At 37.5% G+C, this 20,404-nt stretch overlaps 1 protein-coding gene across 6 annotated transcripts in view; it reads left to right on the forward strand.

Annotated features, from left to right (window-relative positions):
- Window positions 1-20,404, forward strand: part of STRBP (spermatid perinuclear RNA binding protein) — a 150,572-nt gene that overhangs the window by 76,695 nt on the left and 53,473 nt on the right. For 4 of the 6 annotated variants that reach the window (XR_013404579.1, XR_003722988.2, XM_028834225.2 and 1 more), the window contains 3 exon segments: window positions 3,796-4,016; window positions 9,194-9,359; window positions 13,309-13,453. Coding sequence is in view for 3 of the 6 variants with exons in the window: in XM_028834225.2 (XP_028690058.1) it covers window positions 3,796-4,016; window positions 9,194-9,359; window positions 13,309-13,453 (532 nt within the window). In the remaining 3 variants the exon portion in view is untranslated. 6 annotated transcript variants of the gene reach the window in all.

The following is a 20,404-nucleotide window of genomic DNA, read 5'->3' on the forward strand; positions in this document are numbered from 1 at the left end:
TGTTTCGAATATGTTGTTTAGCTGGTCTGTTGGTGATTATGTTTTTTGATTTTTTGTTTTTGCTTTTTTTTTTTTGGGACAAGGTCTTGCTCTATCATGCAGGCTGGAGTGCAGTGACATGATCATAGCTCACTGCAAACTCCAACTCCTTGGGCTCAAAGTATCTTCTTTCTTTAAGCCTCCCAAGTAGCTGGGCCTTATAGGTGCATGCCACCACATCTGGCAAATGTTTAAATTTTTTGTAGAGACAGGGTTTTGCTTTGTTGCCCAGGCTGGTCTGGAACGCCTTGGCTCAAGGAGTCCTGCTGCTGCCTTAGCCTTCCGAAGTGCTGGGATTATAGGCATGAGGCACCATGCCCAGCCTGGTGGTGGTTTTTTAAATGTTACTTGCTTTTAAAAATATTTGTGCCAAGGATTATAACTTAATCAGCTGACTCCTTAGAGAAGAAATTCTGATATTTTAGATCTAGATGGTGGGAACAAATGTTAACTTGGGATTTTCCCTGTCATTTAGTTATGTGGTGAAATGTGAAAAAACCACACTGATTCTTTTGTATCTTACCATGTGAATTATTTACCTCTCATTCTGCTCATTTCTTATAGTCTTGATATTCTTAACAACTAAAAGAAATGCTTTATTATTTGTCAGAATGGATGAAGATGTCTTCCTTAGTTTATTCTTTTTAAATTCAGCTTAGATTTTCTGTTGTATAAATTTTGTGTTTTTATATAATTTAATTGATGAGTATTTTCTGGTTTCTCTTATTACTTGCCTTTTAGATCTCAGATTGCAATGAGAATTTTCTCTTTCTGCATAGTTCTTCTGATAAAATTTTTTGTCTTTTTTTTTTTTTTTTTAAGAAACGGAGTCTCGCTCTGTTGCCCAGGCTGGAGTGCAATGGCACGATCTCGGCTCACTGCATCCTCTGCCTCCCAGGTTCAAGTGATTGTCCTGCCTCAGCTTCCTGAGTAGCTGAGATTCCATGTGTGTGCTACCACACCCGGCTGATTTTTGTTTTTTTTTAGTAGAGATGGGGTTTCACCATGTTGGCCAACTCCTTGACCTCTGATGATCCATCCTCCTCGGCCTCCCAAAATGTTGGGATTACAGGTGTGAGCCACTGTGCCCAGTCTGATTTATTTTTTTAATACTCAAAGAAAATCTGTTGTTTAGCGCTTATTTGAGTAAATAAAATTTCTCTGCATTTCTTCAGTTTTACCTGTCACTGTTGTTTCTTTTTTTTTTTTTTTGAGATGAAGTTTTGCTCTTGTTGCACAGGCTGGAGTGCAATGGCGTGATCTCAGCTCACTGCAACCTCTGCCTCCTGGGTTCAAGCGATTCTCCTGCCTCAGCCTCCCAAGTAGCTGGGATTACAGGCATGCACCACCACGTCTGGCTAAATTTATACTTTTACTAGAGACAAAGTTTCTTCGTGTTGGTCAGAGTGGTCTCAAACTCAGGTGATCTGCCTGCCTTGCCCTCCCAAAGTGCTGGGATTACAGGCGTGGACCACCATGCCCGGCGTGTCTACTGTTGTTTCATAATGCTTATCCTGTCACATCCAGTAGAATGTTAGATGTCACATGTTTAGATTTAACACTGGCAGTGTTATTTGTGTGATAAATGACAAATGTTTATGTAATGTAGCAGGATGCAGTTTTGCTCAGGTGTGGCCAGTGTGCAGGACCAGGTAATTTAGCAAGTACATAAGCCTAGCTAACAGCCTAGCATTTCCAACTCTTTTGTTCTCTAGTACTTATTTTGGAATATACGAATATGTCTCACTAAGTGTTTAAAAAATTTGTTTCTTTGTGGCAAACTGCACCAGTTGGAAAACTGGTTGTGGACGTTGAGCAGGAAAAACATCTGGGCAGGTGATTTTTATTGAGAAAAAGAAAAGCTTTATAATCTATTTTAGCTGTGTTTTTATATAATGATGGAGGTTTTCAAATGATTACCTTTTCAACCAAAGTTTTCTTTGCTTTATAGAGGACAGTGACACTATAGTGTTAATTTACTGTTACCCAAAAATAATGTGATTTTTAAACATAGATATTCAGACAAGAACAAAAGAGACAAGACTGTTCATAAAAATTGAGAATGTTTTAGTTTGCGACGGACTTCAAAACAAAATATTTACCATGTACTAACACATAATTTCATGTAAGTAAAGACAGTATAACCAGCTTTTAAATAGAATATTTTAGACTTTATGGAAAACTCACTAAGTTATCCTTGTTCATTTTGCTGTGTATTGGTATAAGTGTGTTCGTGATATTTGTAAATTTGGAAAAATTTAAAGGTTTTTGCATGTGTGACTCATGAGCGTATAGAATCTACTCTGTTAAATTTTCATGAAATTCATTCATTTTCTGGGTGCTGGTCTGTTCCACTGATTTGATATTTCATTTTAGTTAATGGTACCACCCATCCATCTTTGTAGGGTATTTCTTGATACTCTCATTTATGTTTTTCCCCAAATGAGCTTTAAAATGATTTTTGTTGAGGTTTAAGTAAATCAATCCTGAGGAGATTTTGATTGAGAATATAATGTATTTGAAAGTTAGCTTGTCATTTTGCAGTGTGTATTTTTCCCACTCTGCATTTGGAATGTCTCCCACTAATCTATTTAAAAAATTAAAGCCTTGCACCAAAGGTTTGAATGTTAAATAGTGAACACTATTTTAATGTTTTTTAATAGTTTTCTTATAGTGTTCACAGATAGCTTTTTATTTTGTATTATTCTATATTGTGAAATCCCACATTCTAAAATTTAAATAGAGATATGGGTCTTACTCTGTTGCCCAGGTTGGAGTGCAGTGACAACAGTGGTAGTTCACTTAACCTTGAACTCCTGGGCTCTAGGGATCCTCTTGCCTCAGCCTCCTGAGTAGCTAGGACTATAGGTGCCTGCTGCCATGTCCAGCTAACTTTTTTTATGTTTTGGAGAGATTCTATCTTGCTACATTACCCAGGCTGGTCTCCAACTTCTGGCCTTCAAGCGATCCTCCCACCTCAGCCTCCCAAAGTGCTGGATTATAGGCATGAGCCACCATGCCCAGCCCTGAAATCTTAATTTTTTTAAGGTTAGAAGTCTTTGGCAGTTTGGAAAGGTTAGAAGTCTTTGGCAGTTTATGAGTCACTCACCATCCTGCATTTCTGGGACTCTCTTGAAGCTAAGAAGTATCTAATTCTTGTAGATGATGCATGATGTGGATGACATTTTTGAAGTATTATTCAGAATATGTCAGTTCAGCTAAAAGATAACTTTATTCATTTATTTTAGAGACAGAGTTCACTCTGTTGCCCAGGCTGGAGTGCGGTGGCATGATCTCGGCTCACTGCAACCTCTGCCTCTTCAGTAGCCGGGACTATAGGTGCATGCCACGACACCCGGCTACTTTTGTATTTTTAGTAGAGACGGGGTTTTACCATGTTGGCCTGCTGGTCTCAAACTCCTGACCTCAAGTAATCTGCCCACCTCAGTCTCCCAGAGTGCTGGGATTACAGGCATGTGCCACTGTGCCTGGCCAAGATAACATCATTTATAAATAATGCCAAGAGTGACTGAGGTGAATCTTACCAAAACATGAGTGGAAGATCTCTTGTTTTCTGGTGAGGAGTTCAATAGAATGCGGTTTTACTTCCCACTCCTGAGCAGTTTTTTCTTGTTTCAGTATTAACTCTTACAGTAGACAGTCAGTGCTATGGATTGGCTAAAGATATAGTTGTATATTATCCTTTTCAGGTGATGTTTCTTTTGTTGAAGTAATTGTTTTCATTCTTCTTAACAGAGATCTATTCGATCTTTTGCTAATGATGATCGCCATGTTATGGTGAAACATTCAACAATCTATCCATCTCCGGAGGAACTTGAAGCTGTTCAGAATATGGTATCTACTGTTGAATGTGCTCTTAAACATGTCTCAGATTGGTTGGATGAAACAAATAAAGGCACAAAAACAGAGGGTGAGACAGAAGTGAAGAAAGATGAGGCCGGAGAAAACTATTCCAAGTGAGTGTGGACTGACCTCTGGGACGCTGTGCTAGAGTGCGCAGCAAAGCTCTAAGGTCTGCTGGATTGAGTGTGTGTTAATGCTGTTTTTTGGATTTTGTCTTATGCTTATATAAGACTATAACCAAGGAAGTAAATGTTACATGGAGATTTTCTGAGTTAAATTTGAAAGGAAAGCAAGAAAAGAATAAAGATTAGAGTCAGAGAAAGAAAATGGACCTGTTTAGGATCCCTTTTGAGAGAACACCAAGTCCTTTAAAATCATTATGTTTGAAAGTTATGATCTTTTTCTGGTGTTGATTCAGCCTCCTAAATTTTGAAATAAATAGTAGTGTTTTTGATCTCTGGGGAGATCATAAAGTATCATTTTTGTAAGGCATTTAAAAATCCTTGTATAGAAGAAAGAGTGTAGGAAAATATATTTTAAAGGTATTTTTGACTATATCTACCTCATTGATTCCCAGAAATTTAGCAGTGTCTTGCATATCGTAATTGCTATTTGTATATTTGTGGATTGGATAAAGATCTAATGGGAGCCACACCCTTCAACAATTATAGTAGCATATTCTAAGTGCTGTGACAATAATAGATTAGTGAAACTGAAATGGTACCTGGAGTTAGATTATAACCTTTTTATGCCAGGCTAAGCTTAAAGTTGCTGTTTTGAGCAGTTGTCACTATGATTGGAATAAGTGTCTTAACTTTGAAAGATGGAACTCATTTGACTATACTGTATGAATAAATTTAAAAACATTGCTTTGGCTACAGTTTGTAAATGAAAGAGGTTACAGAGTTTTTGCAGCTTTTAACTTTAAATCAGTGTGGTAAATAATAGTAGGAAAGTATTGATAAATGGATTTTCTTCACTGAAAGGTAGTATAACCTTTTTTATCTTCAGATGAAAGATAATCAGTGTGTCAGTTTTATTGCTGAAGAGCATAATTTTTTTTTAACTATTTACAGGCAGTTTATACATTGTGTCTGGTCATAGTCTTGTCAGTTTGAAGGTTCTTGGAAATGTAGTGTAATTTTTCTCATGTATGATGTCTGTACAAATGTTACTGTTAGATTTAGAGTTCATGTTCATTAGTAGTAGTATCTATTTAGTTCTATGTGTATCTCAACTCTTGTGCAAGTTAAATAGTCATGCATTCTAGATTTAAATTGCACTTTGCTACATGTTTATGTCATGTTAAAAACTTTTTATTGTGGTAAAATATATAACATAAGATTTGCTATTTTTACTGATTTTAAGTGTACATTTCAGTGAAGTTTAGGTCTTTTTAATTTTCTAATTTTGTTGCTTCTCAAGCCTGGCATATTTTGGAAAGCACTCCTATAGACTTGCTTAACTGGATGAGGTCTGTGATTTAAAGACTTTTACAGGATAATATGCTCCACACTTTTATTTGAAGTTTTATTTTTATTTTTTTAGAGATAGGGTGCTCTGTTGCTCAGGCTGGAGTGTAGTGGTGTGATCATAGCTTATTGTAGCCTTGAACTCCTGGGCTCAAGTGATCCTCCTGCATCAGCCTCTTGAATAGCTAGGACTGTAAGTGTGTGCTATCATGCCTGGCTAATTAAAAAAAAAAATTTTTTTTTTTTTGAGAGACAGCATCTTGCTACATTGCCCAATCTGGTCTCGAATTCCTGACCTGAAGCAATCCTCCTGCTTTGGCCTCACAAAGTGCTGGGATTACAGACATGAGCCACCATGCCGTGCCTGGATTTTAAAATACACTTCTGTGTGTGGATGCTCTTGGTTGTCTATATACAGTCTTTCCGTTTTGTGGAATAGTCCCTGGTTGAGCCCTTGCCTGTGATCCTTCCCATGTGGTGGAACTCAAGGAGTGCAGAATGATTCTATTCTTATATCAGAGGCAGGCATGTCTTCCAAGGACAGAGTTGTATTCTGGTAATAAACATATATTGTGTGCCTGGTGAGTGTTAAACACTCTGAAGGACACAGAGATGGGTGGGGGGTAGCTTGTATTTATTAAGCAATTAAGCATTTTCCATTGCGAGGCACTGTTAGGCAGCTTTTACCTATGCACTCTTAATTTGACTTAATGCTTTACCTTTTTAAAAATGGATTCAAAAGTCAACTTATACAAGGTCCTACAATATATATTATTAGGAATATTATAATTTTGTTAATTTTAAGAAATTTACATATACTAAATTCAAATACATTGGGTTGCTTGCTTTACAGTAATTGCTATGGTCCGTTTTTAAATTCAAATTCAACTGTGTGAATTAGGAATTTATTTTCTGCTCAATCATGCTGTCTTCTACCTGTGGGCTGATAAGACCAAGTATATCATAATTTTGGCTTAGAATTTAATAACTGAGCTAATAATAGCTACTGTTTATTGAGTGCCAACTATTGTACCACAGTACTTTTCCTATTATCTTGCAACAAATCTACTAGTCTCTAATATTATTATCTTCCTTCCTCCACTCCTGTTTTACTTGTGAAATTTCCTGTGCTCCAAACTTGGTTATAAAAAACGAGTGACTCAGAATCATTAACAAACTTTAACTTGCTTAAGGCTACTTAGTAAATATGTGTGGTTGAGCCAGGATTCATATTCAAGTTTCTCTGACTCCAGATCCAGGTTTCTGAGCATCTATGCTTCAATTTCCTGTGAATAACATGTGAAAATACAGAGCAGGGAGAGACGATGGTGTGCTGGTTCTGGGAGTCTGCAAAAGCTCTATGAAGGAGGTAGCACTTGGAATAGGCTCAGAGGATGGATGGGTGGGTAGGGTTTTGGCAGGTGGTGAAAGTGAAAGAAAAAAATAAATCTCAGCACTGATCTAGGTATGAGAAAGTATAGGAATTGTTTGAGGAATAATAACTGTTATTTACTGAGCTGTTAATATCTCTTGGGCTCTGGTCAAGGTTTATTACATACATTCTCACTACCACTCTGTGAGAAAGGTATTATTCCTGTTTTACAAATGAGGAAGCAGGTTCAAAAGAAGTCAAGTTATTTGAAATTTGTCCAGTGTCACACAGTAAGTAGCAGAGCCAGGATTTGAACCAGGAAGCGATGTCATTTTCTAAATTGCTTTCCAATATGGTAGGTGTCCAAGTGTTCAGTGGGACACCAAGGAAATAGTAGGTAGAGTGTTATCCAATCTGTGCCTTTGGAAGATTATTCTGGTTGCTGTATACAGTACTTTGGAGATGACAGAGGTCAGTCAGAAAGGCCAGTGAGGAGGAGGTTATTGAGGTGGTCTACATGAGAGGTAATAAAAGCCTGAAGAAGCTGGTTTGCAAGTTTGATGGTGATTATACAGGGAGAATTTATAAACCATTACAATATTAGATTTGGAAGAATGAGAGGACAAGGATACAGAGGAAGAAGAAATCAAAGATGACTGATTCTCTATTGTTATTATCAGACAATTGCTTACACTTGGGTCACCTGCTTTAAAATGCTTTTTATGTCTATATTTATACCACCTTTATCGTTTTTCATTGATTTAATGTTTATTGAATCTCTATAAGTGTGCCAGGCACTGAACCCATGGCTGGATTATTTATAACTTCCTTTCTAGTTTCCACTGCCACAATTTGTTTCTCTCCTTTCTCTCTTTCCATTTTATTCTCAACTCTACTGATTCTTGCCCAACTCTGCTGATTCTTTGCTTATAGCTAGAATGACTGTTTTCCATCTAGGCAGATCAAGATTCTGCTGAAGTCAGACTTTCAGTTTGCCTTGCTTGACATCTCTAATTTTGACCTCTCCCTTTTCTGAACTTGGGAAGCAATCATATAATGTAAGGGACCTGAATGTTGTGGTCAAAACAACTTAGGTTTGAATTTAGGCTTTGCCATTTTACTTTCGTGGTGAACTTGAACAATTAACTTTTCTGAGGCTCACATTTCTTGTCTTCCAAATGGAAGCTTGTGGTGAGATTTAAGTGAGAATATGTGACACCTGTTTGTGCTCAGATGTTACTTTCTTTTCCCCTTTTAAGCAGGGCACTTAAACTGTTACTGCTTTTGTTGCTTAACTACAGAGTAAGCCTCAGGAGCAAGAGAGACTGCAACTCCTGTAATATGTTTGCCATATTCAAACAGTTGCTTATTTGTTGAAAGACGGTTAAGCTTAGTTAATATTTTCACTTGTGATTAAGGGAAATGAACCAATAAGAAACTTTTAGAATTAAAATCAAGGATAGATGAGCACTTTTCTTATGCACCATTCATGAGTTGATGTTCTTTGAGTGTTTGCTCTTTTAGCTACTCCTGGATTTGGAATACATATGCTGGCAGTTTAATCTTTCCTTCCTTAGCTCTATACTTTTATCACATTTTTCTCCCTTCCCCATAAGCTGATATAGAATGGGAGGCATTTTAGAGTGATATAGTTGGGAGGAACTTTAGCTCATCTAGCCAATAGTCATTTTACTGTTGTGGATACTGAGTCAGCAGGCACCATGAGTAGAATCCAGGTCTTTTCGATTTCTGTGCTGATATTCTTTCTCAATATACTGTGGTATTCATGTTCCTCACAAATTCCCTAATTACTCCTAAAACAGAAGGAAGTTTATTTTATTTTTATTTTTTGAGACAGGATCTCATTCTGTCACCCAGGCTGGAGTGCAGTGGTGCAAACATGGTTCAGTGCAGCCTCGAACTCCTGGGCTCAATCCTCTCTTCTTAGCTTCCTGAGTAGCTGGCACTACAGGTGCATGCCACTATGCCTGGCTAATTTAAAAAAATTTTTTTTGTGGTGACAGGGTCTTTCTGTGTTGGCCCAGGTTGGTCTTGAACTACTGGGCTCAAGTGATCCTCCTGCGTTGACCTCCCAAAGTGTTGGGATTACAGGCATGAGCCACTGCACCTGGTCAGAAGGAAATTTTAAAAGAACAATTTGAAAAAATATTTAAGAGGATGCAGCATTTTTTAGTTTTCTTAAGCAATATAAATGTAGTAAAGAATTACAAGATCTGTAGTATGAAATATGTTCCCCATTGAATCCTTGAGGAAAGATAGATACTTTATAAGCCTCAAATCTGAGACTTAATTTTGTGGATACCTGGATGTTTGGATTTACATACTTCCTTATCAGTTCATTAGGATATTCAGGAAGCCAAGTGATGATTAAGTTATAGTTTGGGAAATAGGTTGTGAAAGTAATCATGCAGACTTTTATTTTTAGGGATCAAGGTGGTCGGACATTGTGTGGTGTAATGAGGATTGGCCTGGTTGCAAAAGGCTTGCTGATTAAAGATGATATGGACTTGGAGCTGGTTTTAATGTGCAAAGACAAACCCACAGAGACCCTGTTAAATACAGTCAAAGATAATCTTCCTATTCAGATTCAGGTGAGTACAGTTTAACTGCACCTCTAGGCGAATTTGTAAAAAGGTGAAAATAGGTAGTGATTTTGAAAAAATTATTAACCAGAATTGATAATAGCAAGGATAGACACAGACAAAATAAGTACTGCTACTCTGGGTCAATGACTAATTCATCACAGTTAAAGCAAACTTCTGGTGATTTGTACTCAGGATATATTTACTAAATTAAGATGGCCATTAAGGAACTGTCTTAAACTTTTCCGTTGTGTCTTGCTGAGAATCTTCATTTTTTCCAGACTAGGTCTCACCATTATAAAGTTCTTGGAAGGGTTGGTATAATGCAGAAAATAATTGGAAGATTGAAAACAACCTAGACTAGATACTTTCTAGAGACTAAGAGACTTTCTTATCAATGAGAGACTTTCATAGAAAGTAATTTTTAAAACTGAAGACTCAGTTTTTTGTCACCTATTTGTTCTGTTAATGGGAAATCACTGTTCATTTCTTGTCTCCAAACCTTTTTTACACTGGGATGCATTTAGAAAAATTTGATGTTGGCATGTTCCCTGAAGGATGCTGCTGAAGGCTGAAGCCTCCTTAGGGATGAAGGTAACCATTCTGGGGTTCTGGTCATTCTAGGACCTGCCCTGCTAGCCTACCCCAAGGACTCATTGCATCACTGGGAATCTGTGATCATCTTTCAGTATCAGATGCGTATTGTCTGTGGTCCAATTAAATTACAGCTTTTGATAATTTTATATCAGTTTGACTTCATATCAATGTCATAGAAATAAATGTTGGTCCATAGGTCCAAACTTGTGAATTGTTGAATGCTTCCCTCCACCACTCACTTTTTAAAATTTAGTTTCTTTTATTTGTATATCTTTTAAAAGGGGTCTTTTTTTCAAGATGTATGAATTCTAAGTTTGTTTTTATTCGCTTTGTTACTAGATCATTTTCTTTTATATTCACCAATAGACCCTCAAAACCATCTCTGATTTTTTAGTACCATTCTTGACACTCAGATTTATTTTACTGATTGGCACATTCTCCTGTATTAATTTTGGGGACACTATTTTATCATTTTGTCTTAATATATGGTTTTTAAAGTGACAGAACATACTTGGCTTTTCCACTTTCAATTTTGATGGAGAAATGTTTTCTGGTCTTTCATAGGGTTGAATTTATTTACCTTTCCCTCCCTTTTAAAAAAATCCTTTTGTGATCATTTGGGGGAAGGAGAGTGGAATATAGCTTTATGTATTAAACATGGAGTAAAGCTTTACAAAGTGGAAAGCTCATTAATGGGCTTTCTGGCTAACTATACTTGTAGTTTATTAGAATATTAATAAAGTTCCCATTTCAATTTTTTATGTTGTTTTAACATTTAATCTGTATTTCTGCTGTTAGTATAGTAAACATCGTTACTCTTAAATCTAGAATTATCAGAATCAGACATACTAGTGGCTTTTTCACCCACCTCACCCCCTTTCTGTTCCTTTCATGAATCTTGTTTCTTATGAGAATGATCATATTCCTCATCCTCAGATGTTGCAGCATTGAAAAGGGGTTGAGAACCAGTGCAGTAGTAAATCGGAGTTCGTATTCAGAAAATCTGTCACATCTTTCCTGTTTTGAAGATATAGAAGATTGGGCCAAGCTTTAGTTGGCATTGTTAGAGCTTTCTCTGTGCGGATCACAACTTTGTGAACTCCACATTGTTTCTCTCTTGAGTGAGGGTGTTTATGAGCACCGCAGTTTAAAAATGTTCCTTTCTAGTTAGCAAGTATTCAAGGGGGTTACACTGGAGGGTGTACAGGGTATACACACCATCTCAAATTTTAGGAGACTGAAGGTTTTTAGGCTAAAGAAGACTAAAAAAGATATAAATATCTTTAGGTCTTCGAAATGTTATCTGGCAGAAGGTAAAAGAGGTATGAACTCTTAAGATTAATGGTGGAAATTAGGAGAAGTATCTTTCAATTTAACATAGCCAATAGATTTCTCCAACAATAAATCTATGTTTGGGTAATGATACATTTTCTTGTAAAATGGGAATGATGATTGTACACTAATCTCAGATTAAAATATAGACATGTACACACATGCCCACATATATACACATATGTGTACGTGTATTGTTACTAATAATATTCATGAAATTGTTTTAAGTGTGACTTTTACAATTAAACCTTTCCCCCCGAGCACCCTCCACCCCCGCCTCCCCCTGCCCTGCCCAGTTTTCATGGTGTTTGTGTGGAAAACCAGTATCTGATATGATAATATTTTCTTATGGACCAAAAATCTTTTTCCTGAGCACTTAACATAGCAAACCTTTCAGTTATCTAACTACTTTAGTTAGCTGAGGTTATACCTTACCTTTTCTCTTCATATTCTTTCCTAAGATGATTTTAGAACTTCTTTGAGCAAAGGAGGAGGATGACTAAAACCAGAAATCACTGAAAATTAGTCTAGCACAAAATGCATATCATGTTTATTATTTTGGGTGTGTCTTATGGTGATTGACATGCATAATTGAAAAATGAAGTTCAATTTATTCATTGATAGACATCTTTAATGCTCTTTTAGTGACAAAATGAATGTGAGCTGTTTTTTGCAGTTTCTTTATATTCTGGTTCTTTTATCTACTGTATGGCCTTTCCCTTCCTTGGCTTCCTCTATTCAAAAGTAGGATAATGAGTTTTCCCTTTCCTACTTTTTTGGGATAGTTTAATGGTAAAATGCTATTTTTATGTAAGTGACTTTGAATTCTTTGAATACACACTGATGAGCAGGGACCTGGTAGTGTCTCCATTCAGCCTGGCTACTGTATGTCAGGTAATAGATACTGAATTTCACCACTAAGAAGAAAAGCCGGGCCGGGCGCGGTGGCTCAAGCCTGTAATCCCAGCACTTTGGGAGGCCGAGACGGGCGGATCACAAGGTCAGGAGATCGAGACCATCCTGGCTAACATGGTGAAACCCCGTCTCTACTAAAAAAATACAAAAAACTAGCCGGGCGAGGTGGCGGACGCCTGTAGTCCCAGCTACTCGGGAGGCTGAGGCAGGAGAATGGCGTGAACCCGGGAGGTGGAGCTTGCAGTGAGCTGAGATCCGGCCACTGCACTCCAGCTTGGGTGACAGAGCGAGACTCCGTCTCAAAAAAAAAAAAAAAGAAAAAAAAGAAAAGCCCTGTGTAACTTATTAAATCATATATTTAATGTATAATAATATAGTAAACATAACTTAATATATAATTCTGACTGGGCGATTACTTTGTGGGAGGCCCCTACTTAAATTGTATGTTTGTTTATATTTGTATGTTAAAAGAAGCAATGTAGGTTTTCTGTAGATGTCAGATGACTTGTCCCATAGCGGTAGGTCCCATTGGAAGATCTCTGAGACCTGTTATCAGAGAAGGGAAGGAGTTACTTGTTTATACTCATTGTTTCCTCCTGGTGAGTGACTGTGCAGAGATACTTTTTCATTCGTGCTTATTTGGTGCTCTTTGAAAAGCTCCATAATCTTGTAAGTTTTTGCCAAGTAGGAGTTCCTGTTTAGGCTGTTCTACAAAAAGAGCTATTGTTTTGGAGAGCAGTCCCAGCTATTTGTTATTTTATAATAGTTCCTGTAATAATTTTAAGAACAATAATTTACCATTTATCACATACTGATGCTGTTGGCATTTTACTTTCAAATATTAGAATGGTTTTAAATATTGTTTCGTAATTGTATGGATGGTTGACATTGTGGTTGCTTTGTAAAGAATGGAGAAAGAGGGTTTTCTTGTAAGTTGGGAGGAGAGAAAAGTGTTATCCCCAGTAAAGAACTAGTTACAGGCTTTCTTTGCCGTTTGAGCACAGTAATATTAATAGTTAATAACATTTGAGAACTTAGTACAACCATTCGTTTTTTTTCTTTTGAGATTTCAGTCTAATTAACTGGGTGATTTTGAAATCTTGGTGACTTTCAGAAACTCACAGAAGAGAAGTATCAAGTGGAACAATGTGTAAATGAGGCATCTATTGTAATTCGGAATACAAAAGAGCCCACACTAACTTTGAAGGTGATACTTACCTCACCTCTAATTAGGGACGAATTGGAGAAGAAGGATGGAGGTACACATGCATATATATGTATATATTTGTTGTTGTTTGTTTTCTTCATATAAAAGCTATGTTAACAATGTTTTATGGATTTAGGAAATAACAGCCTTCGTTTGTTTTATGCCACTCTATTTAATAGTATTTTAAATGGCTTTGTTTCTACATAATCAGTATATTTTGCAAAAATGTATGAATTCAAAATATAAAATGTTATTTCAAAAACCTGTGCTTGTCTTGTTGGTTTTAACTCTGCTTTAATTTTTATACCATTTGCTGTTCTGTTTTACTTTGTCTAGTATTACATTAAGTTATTGGTATCAGCCAACTTATTCTATGTAGTTTGTCTTAATGGTCAGATTTCAGGATTAAATGTAGTCCAAAACAGAATTGTTTTCAAATTTACTCATTGTTCCAAAATTACTTGCATCCTGGTTGGACGTGGTGGCTCATGCCTGTAATCCCAGCACTTTGGGAGGCCGAGGTGGGTGGATTGATTGAGGCCAGGAGTTCGAGACAAACCTGGCCAACTTGGCGAAACCCCGTCTACTGAAAATACAAAAAAATTAGCCAGGCGTGGTGGTGGGCACCTGTAATCCCAGCTACTCGGGAGGCTGACACACGAGAATTGCTTGAACCTAGGAAGCGGAGGTTGCATTGAGCTGAGATCACAACACTGCACTCCAGCCTGGGTGACAGAGCAAGACTCCACCAAAAAAAAAAAAAAAAATTACTTGCATCATATTGCTCTTGACTTCTAATAGCTATATAATCTTGTAAGATTTGTACATGTCTGTGTCTAGATTTGTTTTATAGTGTAAGGGACGTAAATTGGGTAACTGAATTTTTTTAATGGATAATGTTGAGTAAATTTTTTCTAGGAGGTTTGTGACCCTGTTAACATTTTGAATATGATTTATGTGAGAATCATTCTTTAAACTAACTTTCTTCTGAAGTTAAGAAGAATTGCTGTCTGGCAATGTCATGCTCATAAAAGTAGAGTGAGAAATCTATTCAGTTATTGGTAGTTTTGAGAAGTTCATGATGGGGTTGTGGTGGGCTTCTGTTTCTGATGTTTTTATCTTGTCAAGTTAGCTTGTTTCTGCCTCTCATTCCCTTGAAACTTGCCAGGTGGTATTTCTCCTGTGTCAAACCTTTGACCAACTGGCCACTCTGTCATGACAGTTTAGAGGCAGTGCAGCCTATCTGGGCCAGTGGGGACTCCCTGTTGCTATTTTTCATCACCAGACTTTCAACAAGTCCCATTGCTTACTCCCTTACCTGAAATACCAGTGCCACAATAAATATTGGTCAGTTTCTTAGTTTATTTCAACTTGGTGATAAGGGTAGAGAAAAAGGTACCAGTAAAGTTAGAATTTTAATTTTTGAGAGACATGACTCATAGAATCACTTAAGGTAAAAGTGGTAGACTCTTTTTTAAAAAAATGCTTTTTGGGATAACTAAAATCATCTGTATCATAACTCAACAGATATAAACCAGACACATTTATGAGTCATATTTTAAAATCAAAGGGCATCCAATCTATAATTGAGCTTATGCCTATGCATTAAATTTTTTTTTGCTGTATGTAGTATCTATGGCACCTCTGAAGAACCAATCTTAAATGGCTTAATTTTTTTAACAGCTTTACAGTTCACCATTAACTGTAGAACTATAAAATGATTTCTGCAGTGTCAAGATAAATGTTAATTCTGGTAAGATGTGTTCTACTTGACCCTCTAGTATAAAACCAACCATTTCTAAGTAGTGTTGTAATTACAGGTATTACTAAAAATTATCTGAGTATATAGGGAGATGAGAAAAAGACTGAAGTTGCCAAAGGCTAGGTTAATTACATGTTTGCTTATATCTGTCAGCATCTCTTTCATTTCTTTTTTGAAAGTATTAAGGGAACCTCAGTCATCATTATTCCTATGGTTTTGTGTACTTACATGAGATTTTGTCATAGCTTTCAGTGATACCTTTAAACTTGGTCTGTTGCCTTTAACTTCTGTTTAGAGAAGCTGAAAACATTCCTAGTATATTGTACCCTTGCTAGAACACTATTATAGAATAGATTTTGTAATAAAGTAAGAGAGTCATAGTCTCTGTTCAAGGTGTTTGAATTACTGAAGGATCCAAAGACCTCTATGAGCTGATTCTCATCAGCTGTTATATGGGATCAGGTAAGGTGAAGGAATCAGCTTTGATCTAAAGTTTTATACATCTTAGTTTTTTTTTTTGAATGACAGAAAGATTTGCTTTGCTGTTGTCCTTAACATCCCAGCCCTGTTGACTCACTTGATATCTTTTATAGTTTGCTCATTTTGTCTAACCTGGGCTTTGTCAAAGACAATTTTTGATCTTTGCTACTGGTTTGCATTTTCCCAGGCAACTTGGAGGATCTGGTCTATCATTATGCACTTCAGACCTGGGCTCTACCATTCTGTTTTCTCACACTAGACAGCTCCTCATCCCCTTGATGCAATTCTTTTCAGCTGCATGGAATAAAAGCACAAGATTCATTCGGGTCCCAGGAATTTGTGGGGCTGAAAGTTATCCTTTTTTCTCCGAATTTATACTCTTTTTTTTTTTTTTTTCTCCAAGTTAAAAAAAAAATCTATTGTAACTTTTTTCTTGGAGACATTTTCCTACGTATCTCAACTTTCCTTCACCTACCCCCACCCAAACAAACTGTTCACAATACATACACACTTCACATCTTTCTTTTCTCTCTCTTGCCACATATTTGGGTAAAATCTAAAAAAGAAAAAAAAAATAGCATGGTTGAAAGCAGACAGAACCAGAGGACTAGGGCGTGAAACTTACTTTCTCAGAATTGTGCAGAATGGATCTAAGTACCTACTCCTTTCAAATCACGATTTACATTTTAAATTGCCATAATACAGAGTGAATCTCTTTGGTATTGTTTACTGTTTCATAGGTAAGTTTCCTCCCATGTTGTGCGTCTTCTTTCTGTATTCTAACCCTTTACTTGAAGGCCCTGTAGAATAACCGTGTCCCCATTACTACATGTTTCCTGCTAATGAAGGCATAGAAGCACAGATCTTGGTGTGCAGCAGTCTTTTGTTTGGCTTATTTTGTTGTTTGTTGTTGTTGTTGGAGACAGTCTTGCTTTGTTTCCCAGGCTGGAGTGCAGTTGCATGATTTCAGCTCACTGCAACCTCTGCCTCCCGGGTTCAAGCAATTCTCGTGCCTCAGCCACCTGAGTAGCTGGGACTATAGGCTCATGCCACCATGCCCGGCTAATTTTTTCTATTTTAGTAGAGATGAGGTTTTGCCATGTTGCCCAGACTGGCCTCGAATTCCTGAGCTCAGGCAATTTGCCCGCCTCGGCCTCCCAAACTGCTAGGATTACAGGTGTGAGTCAGTGTGCCTGGCCTTGTTTGACTCTTAACTCCATTAGTTGCTATTGCTGTGTGACCTTGGGTAGGTTTCCTCATTTTTAAGTGTGGATTATAAATACCTTAGAAAGTTGTTTTAAGTGAGAGAATTTATGTAATGTGACTTGTACAATAACTGGCACAAAGCAGTTGCTCAGTAAATAGTAGTTGTCAACTTATTGAACCCACCTACTCAAACTGCCTTAACAGTGAAAATCATGTGCACATGGTGGGTCAGAAGAAGTCAACCCAAGCACAGTTAAACTCTTCAACACCCAGTGATGTGTAGTATTAGAATCAGTATACTGGTTTATGCAGTGCTAATGATAAAAACCTGGTATATTGTATCTTATAATTCAGGTGTCTTTTTGCCTGTCCTTTATCCTTAGCATCTCTAAGGATACCTGATACATAGTAGATGATTTTTTAAAAAGCCCTATAAATCTGTTAAGTGAATTAACATAGTCAGCATATTGTCTGATTAAATAGGACTCTCCAGTGTGTAAGAAGTATTAATGGGCATCTCATAGCTCAAGTAATATATATTGAAGATTAATCTCTGTTAAGATATTTTTATAACCTACCATGTGATAAGCACTTCCTCATATATGATTTATTTTAAAAGCCCTCACACGGCCCTATGGGGTAGCTAATTGCCATTTTATAAATGAGGAAAATCTCACATTTTACCCAGCTCTCCTGACTTTACGTCTAGTATGCAGGCCACTTCCCATTATTGTCTAAGATTACTGCATGAGTGGTTAGGCTGATCTGGTCATTCTGAGCTTCACACAGAGTCTCAATTTCTTTTGGTGCTTGTGATTTTAAATTAGAAATATATTTGCTATTGAAGGGGGTGATAGATTATCTGCTTATTTATAATGCAATTTGAAACCAGGTGGATAAGGAAACTACAGAGACACTTGTGGCTTAGACTAAGACACACCTCTCTCCTCAGTACTGGGGCAGATTTTCGGGGACTCTCAGAGAAGTTGCCTCATAGTCCCTTCATATTGGTGCCAGTGTGAACTCGCTCTTCTTGGCAGAAATTCACTAGCATGTGTCTTGCTAGGGTCAAGGCAGTAGGTTTTACAGCACAGCCATCACAACTGTGATGATAATGATGCAGCAGGCTTTATTTTCCTGCCTTCCCTAGTGTCTGGATCTATGTTATCCAGGGCAAACTTTTTTTTTTTTTTTTTTTTTTTTTGAGACGGAGTCTCGCTCTGTCACCAGGCTGGAGTGGAGTGCAGTGGCGCGATTTCAGTTCACTGCAACATCCACCTCCCGGGTTCAAGAGATTCTTCTGCCTCAGCCTCCTGAATAGCTGGGACTACAGGCACAGGCCACCATGCCCAGCTAATTTTTATGTTTTCAGTAGAGATGGGGTTTCACCATGTTGGCCAGGATGGTCTTGATCTCTTAACCTTGTGATATGCCTGCCTTGGCCTCCCAAAGTGCTGGGATTATAGGTGTGCGCCACTGCACCCGGTCAATCCAGGGCAAACTTTTAGGCACTGTCTTTCCAGTGGCAGAATGCCACTGAAGAAAAGTCATACCGAGTGACGTTAGTCACATAAATTAGGAGAACAGTGCTTTCTCTGTTCTACCTTATTGCTACATTTACCTGTTTATATTATTATGTGCCCATGTTTTGCATGGACAGTGGCTTAGGGCATGTCTTTTCTCCAGAAAGCGTCAAGGTGTCGAGAGAGAAGGGGCTGCCACGATATTCTTAGGCTGATTAGAAAATTCTGTCAGCATAGACTTGGTAGCTCCGTTTCATCCTGATTGTCAAGGAGCCCCTCATGATACTGAGCTCAATTATTTTAACTTTGAAGAGCCTGGGTTCCAGACATATAACTCCTGTTTAATGCAATCATGTTTTGTTTTTTTGCCTGCCCCTTCTCCAGGTTAGTGTTTTGTTAACAGGGATGGATAGCTAGCTTGCATGTAAGGCATTGAGAGAAACCAACCAACATTTCCTGTAGTATAGTGTGATTCTGGTCACTGATTTAAAACTCTAACCAAATGAACATGGTTAGGCATAATAGACTTTCTAGTGCTTCCGTTGCCAGAATGTTGTGTGTACCTTCATGCCCTGATGCTAGGTTACTGAGTGGTAGATTTTCTTAAAAGCTGTATTTCTGGCCGGGTGCAGTGGCTCACACCTGTAATCGCAGCACTTTGGGAGGCTGGGGCGGGCAGATCACCTGAGGTCAGGAGTTTGAGACCAGTCTGGCCAACATGCTGAAACCCTGTCTCTACTAAAAATGCAAAAAATTAGCAGGGCATGGTGGCGTGCACCTGTAGTCCCAGCTATTTGGGAGGCCAAGGCACGAGAATTGCTTGAACCCAGGAGGTGGAGGTTGCAGTGAGCCGAGATCATGCCACTGCACTCCAGGGAGGAGACAAGAGTGAGATTCTGTCTCAAAAAACAAAACAAAACAAAACAAAACCCCCAAAAAACCCGCTATATTTCTTTGCTTTTGGCATTTTTGTCACCTTCTAACCCCTGCCTCCCATGCTCTTCCTTATCTGTTTCACTGGTCACTGTAGGAGATAATGAAATGGCTCACAGTTCTATTGTTTCTAATTAAGAACTCCAAGATGTGTTATCAGAAAAGTTTTGATCCTCCTCAAAATTTAAATGCCTACATTAAAGTTCAGAAATATTAAACTTGAGATTCTGCTACCAGGAGTAGCAGTGTTTTCCCAGCAGCAGCTTTGCGATTGCCAGATTAAATGAAGTTATTTTCAAAGGAATGAAAACATACATAAAACTGTATATTATTAATTATATAAAGGAAACAGGAAATCTATGCTTATAGGTAGCACTGTACTACTGTATGAATTTATATTGTTTTAGTATTAAGAACTTTGAAAAAGATAAAATGAGATGAATTATTATATCTCCTCTACTGTTTCTACCTCCTGAATATTGAAGCCATTTTGGATCTTTTGATTTTCTGACTATCAGAGCATGAAGAAACATGGTCATTCTGATGGTGATGGAAGAGGGAACCTGGTGCAAGTCTTCTGTTCAGTGCCTGTCCCTTTCATTTCTTTTTGGTAGAATCTGTTGTCTTCAAATGTTGACTGTCTGTAGCAAGCTGCTGTCTCAGTTTTCTAAAATAAGAGTTTGTGGTTACAATCGGACTTTGGGATAAAATAACTTACCAAAATATTTTTGCCATTGTCTCCCATTAAAAATATCTGTGTTACAATCAGAGTAAGATGCTGATTACAAGCTCTGATCCCTGGATGAAAATATTAGAAAGTACAATAAGAATTTTGGCTTGCCTTGCCTTTTCCTATCCTCTGCCTTACTTCCCTCTTCCATTGTCTCCCTCTTCCTGGCATTCCTACTTGGTAAGATGATAGAATAAAATTTAGCTTGTCATAGTATTCATTTAAAAATTGACATCTTAAAAAATAAGGTCCATACTATTTATTGGGATTACATTACTTAGCAGTCAGTCAACTTTTGTCATATCTAACTTTTAAGAGATTCTAAACATTCATTTACAGTAGTTTGTTTTATCTGATATGTGAGCTTTA

The sequence above is a fragment of the Macaca mulatta genome, chromosome 15 (assembly GCF_049350105.2).
Source record: "Macaca mulatta isolate MMU2019108-1 chromosome 15, T2T-MMU8v2.0, whole genome shotgun sequence".
In the NCBI taxonomy this organism is placed as follows: domain Eukaryota; kingdom Metazoa; phylum Chordata; class Mammalia; order Primates; family Cercopithecidae; genus Macaca; species Macaca mulatta.